This window comes from Mesoplodon bidens (genome assembly GCF_964165515.1).
Source record: "Mesoplodon bidens genome assembly, chromosome: 7".
Lineage (NCBI taxonomy): Eukaryota > Metazoa > Chordata > Mammalia > Artiodactyla > Ziphiidae > Mesoplodon > Mesoplodon bidens.
The window spans coordinates 57,908,813-57,913,466 of NC_138164.1; the positions used below are offsets into that span (position 1 = coordinate 57,908,813).

The following is a 4,654-nucleotide window of genomic DNA, read 5'->3' on the forward strand; positions in this document are numbered from 1 at the left end:
CTTTTAGAAGAGGCTTGTATAGAGATGAGGAAAGTGTCTATTGGAAAGTATAATTGTATGAAAGGAAATTTGCCTTTACTTGTTATTTTTCAATTTTTCCCCTCCTGGAGGCAGAAAAAAATAGTCAAGGAGAAATGTCTATGCAAGCATATGCTGGCTCTGTATAAGGGAGGAATCTACAGTTCACAAATATATTGCTAAGGCTATTCATACATTGGCTGGACATTTGTACAGAATTGCTTCTAGAGACCCATTTCAAACTTATGTCCTATAAGTCCAGAAGTGGGGCGAAGTGTCTCTGAGGGAGGGATACAGCTGGAACATGTGGGCTGGAGTAGAAAGCTAGGAGTTTTTATTTTTAAACCCACTAAATATGAAGTTGGTGGTGCTAAGAATATAGAAAGAGTGAAATCATGGTCAAGTACTAGTCTATCAAGGAGAACAAACTAGCTGTGTTTAGTGACTAGGCAAGGCCCCAGACTTTGCAAAAAGTTGACATCGCTGGGTTCTAAGTGGAAGTTGAGAGGCCAGCCTGGAGCTCTCTGCTCACTGGGCACATCTGTTGTCTCTCTCCACTTCCACAGCTCCTGGGAGGCATGCTAGTGATCGGCTTGGCAAACCATTTTTACATGGAATTCACCCCCCAGGTGCAGGTTGCCTGGAGGAAGATGGTGACTGGACTGGCGAACTCTCTGGCCCACATGTATCATTGAGGGCCCTGCCCAGTAGTGTAGCATCACCAAGAAATAGCTTTATTTTTAAAATAATAATAATAACAGTAGTAGTAGTAGTAGCAATGCTCTGCTAAGATTTCTCCTGTAATTGTCTTCAGTTCTGCTTTTCGCATGTGCTTTTAAATATGTGAAAACCTTAGGGATTATATGTTGAGGGGTGTGTGTGTGTGTGTGTGTGTGTGTGTGTGAGCTCCCCATTAAATTTTTGTATGAAGTAGAGATTTTGACAAGAAAATAAAAAACAGAGCAATAAAGGGTTAAGCTTGGTATATACACTTGGAAGAAACATACACTTGTGAGTTTTTCCAGTTAAAGTTAAAGATATGGGAGAGTTCTGGTGAGAGGGGAAGTGTGTCATGAGACAAGAACTCCTCAGGACCAGATGATTAAGTGGGTCTGAGAGAAGACTTCTGTGAAGGAAAAGGATCTGGGTGGAGGTAGAACACCAAAGTGGAGATTCTTTAGAGGAAAATTAAGCCAGGTCTTAAGATGGCAAAGTCCAGGCAAGGATTGTCATTCCATTCTAATTATAAGAACACATTTTCTAAGAGCAGCTGGTTTGTCACAGACCTTGTGAGGATAGACTAGGGATGGGAGGGGTTGGACGTCAGAGGAAGGGATAACTTTTTTTAAGGTCAACTCCAAAGAACTGGTTGTGGGATTTACTAAAGAACTGTCTGCTTAAAGTGATGAAAGCTGCCTAAGAATGTTAAATTGATTGCTGTTATCAGGAGAGAAATGTATGCAGATTGGCTACAGCATTTATGAAGAGAGATCATTGTAAACTGCTCAGAAAGAGTGATTATCTAAAAAGGGTGAGAGAAAAACAGGAGTTAGAGGTAACTTCCAGAATTGTTGCCTGGTTTCCTGGAAAGATGGGTGGTTATTCCACGACATTCAGAGTTGCAGATGCCCCTGAGTCTGGGGGCTTGCAGGGTGCACATACTCTGTTGAAGATGGGGGTCAGGGCCACCAAACAGCAAGTACCTGGATCCACCCTGGCAGGCCAAACCCACACCTGAGTGTGACTGGGATTCCTAGCTGTAGTCATAGGTCCCTCCTCTTTATTTTATTTCATTGACCTCTTATCTTGAAGCAAATTCTTTTAGCATTAATTCAAACTCTTTTCTTCATATCTCTGTACCAAAGTGCTCACATTAACATAGCTTGGGATGGAGAGCTCACAGATAATCATGTCTGTCATGGTAAACCAGCTTCCAGAAGCTTAGTAATTCTTATCCACATTTTACATTTAAGTCTTTTCAAAGCTGAATAGATAAAAGCCTCTTGCTATATCAAATAGACAGAAAGGATTTATTTTCTAGTAGTAGAAATTCATCTATAATATACTGAATATATTGGGTTGAACTCTTTAAATTTTAGAGTACCTCTGTAAATACACATGGAGATTATTTATTATTATATGTATATATATTTGTAAGATTGATCTCAGGGAGAAACAAACAAACCAGCTTTCTGGAGGTCAAAATGTAGGAAAACAAATGGTGAAATAAAGAAACAAAATGAACCATTCCCTCTCCCACTACAAGTGTGCCTTTTCTAGTCCTGTAAATGCTTATTTGGATGCATGAGACCAAAGTACCTTAGATCACAGTGGCAGTGGTGTGTGGAGTACTCTCAGTGAAGATTGCCTCTGCCTGATTAGATATGAAGAAACATTACACACAGCCAGAGAGTGTGGATTCAGCACACAAGAGACAACTCCATTATTCCATAGCCATTGCCAAAGAGAATTCTAATACTCTCTTCACTGAACACAGGAACACCTATTTCCCCAACAGCCAGTTGTGTATTCTCTGATACAAATGCATAGATACATGCATTGGCCAGAGACACTTGTCCATATAATCAGAGTGAAAAAAATTATTCAGGCAAGTACATATATTATTGGTAGAACTCAACAACAATGGGGTGATGCTCAATTTTTCTCTAAATTACACAGTTCTTACCTATCTTATTTCTAAACAGATTCTGGATTGAGGTCTTTTTTCTTGGTTACAAGAACTATAAAATTATGAGCTCCATATAAGCTTTAATAGCTTTGGTAACCAAGAAGAGCTGTGACTTCTTCTATACCCTGGCTGAAGAGCAGAATAATGTCTTGTAAACACTTGATACAATGCTCAACAGAGTTCTAATTGTTACTCTTCCTAAATCTATTTATGCCTTATGGTCAACTCAGGGTTGGTGGCAGGGAGCTTGAGATAGGAATTGCACGGTAGATGGTAGGAGAGAGGACAGCAGAATCCCCCTGATAGAGCCACCCAACACTATCAGAGACACAAATGTCCATCTAGCCGACCCTCCCTTGCCCAAGTCCCATCCCTGGTGGTGACAACCCACCTTTGAAAAATAGTCTCATTTTATTGGAAGAAGTAAGGGCCTGGGGACAAGAGATGAGGAATAAAAGGCCATGCAGAGAAGCAGCAGCACAGACTTGCTTCTGGCCCATTAGTGATCACCAGTAAGCTCCCAGACACCATGGTGCATTTTACTGCTGAGGAGAAGGATGTTGTTGCTAGCCTGTGGGCCAAGATGAATGTAGAGGTGGCTGGAGGTGAGAGCTTGGGAAGGTAAGCACTGGACACAGGTAGGACAGGGGGCAGAAAGGCAGAAATTTTTCCAGAAAGATGGATTGGTCAGGTTTCTTACATACTCTGACTTCCCATCTGCTCTGTGACTGTGATCATCCCATAGGTTCCTGATTGTCTACCCATGGACCCAGAGGTTCTTTTACAGTTTTGCTAACTTATACTCTGAGTCTGCGATAGTGGGCAAACCTAAGGTCAAGGCCCATGGTAGGAAGGTGCTGACCTCCTTTGGAAATGCCATTAAACACATGGACAACCTCAAGGGCACCTTTGCACATTTAAGTGAGCTGCACTTTGACAAGCTGCATGTGGATTCTGAGAACTTCAGGGTGAGTTCTGGGCATGCTTGTGCTTTGTTCTTTCATCCAGGTATCTGTGCTGTGGTTACAGTAGGGAACACAGGTACTTAAGTCTTATCCTATAGAGGTATTTTTGGGAGGTAATATTTCAGGAAAAAGCTTGATTTTGGTAGTTAGGCTGTTCCTAAGGTCAAAGGTAAGACCAAGTAGAGTAATTAATTATGCTATGACCAGTGGAGGCCACTGGCCATCTGATATTTCTTAAAAATAAATGTCGTGAAGAACACTGGCCAAAAGTGAGCTAAATAGTTTGGCCTGGAGAATACAAATTGAGCCAGGAAGAAGAACACCTTGCTTTTGATAACTGAAATTGTCTATAAAAATCGATGAACACATTTCTGCATGGTTCTTGAGCTTTGAACCAGGAGTAAGCAGAGCAAAGTAAGAGCGACTTTTTCATGGTTTACCCCTCCCCCTCTCAACTCCAGCAATGATGAAATGCTCTTGTATACAAAGCACTGGATTCTTTGTCAAATGGGTGTCCAAACAATTTGAATGTATGCAATATCTGAAGACTTGGACTACGCGTATCAAGCCCAGCACTATAATCCTACTTTTAAAAAAGGAGAGAAGCAATCCATAGCAATGCTGTGGGGTCGGAAGTTGGCAGGGAAAATGAGAGAAGGATAGAACACAATGGGGGTTCAGGGCTGGGAGTCACTGAAGCCAATGTCAAGCATATAATGATGCACTTTTGTGGGAGCATGACAATGAAAGTTGCTCAACCTCTTAGCAAGAAGGAAATGGATGTTATATCTATTTGCTGTAAGGGCAGCTTGAGACCTTCTGTTCACTATGCACTATCTTCTTTTTATCCCCAGCTTCTAGGCAACATGATATTGATAGTCTTGCAACCCACTTCAGCGAGGAATTTAACCGAAAGACGCAGGCTGCCTGGCAGAAGCTGACAGAAGCTGTGGCTAATGCTCTGGCCAACAAGTACCAGTAG

At 41.6% G+C, this 4,654-nt stretch overlaps 1 protein-coding gene across 1 annotated transcript; it reads left to right on the forward strand.

Moving 5' to 3' along the window:
- Nucleotides 1-3,236: 3,236 nt before the first annotated feature.
- LOC308620785 (hemoglobin subunit epsilon-4-like) lies at nucleotides 3,237-4,654 on the forward strand (the record flags this gene model as incomplete). Its single annotated transcript, XM_081240688.1, is given in 4 exon segments — nucleotides 3,237-3,328; nucleotides 3,453-3,675; nucleotides 4,527-4,548; nucleotides 4,551-4,654. Coding segments are annotated over 4 exon segments (441 nt in total).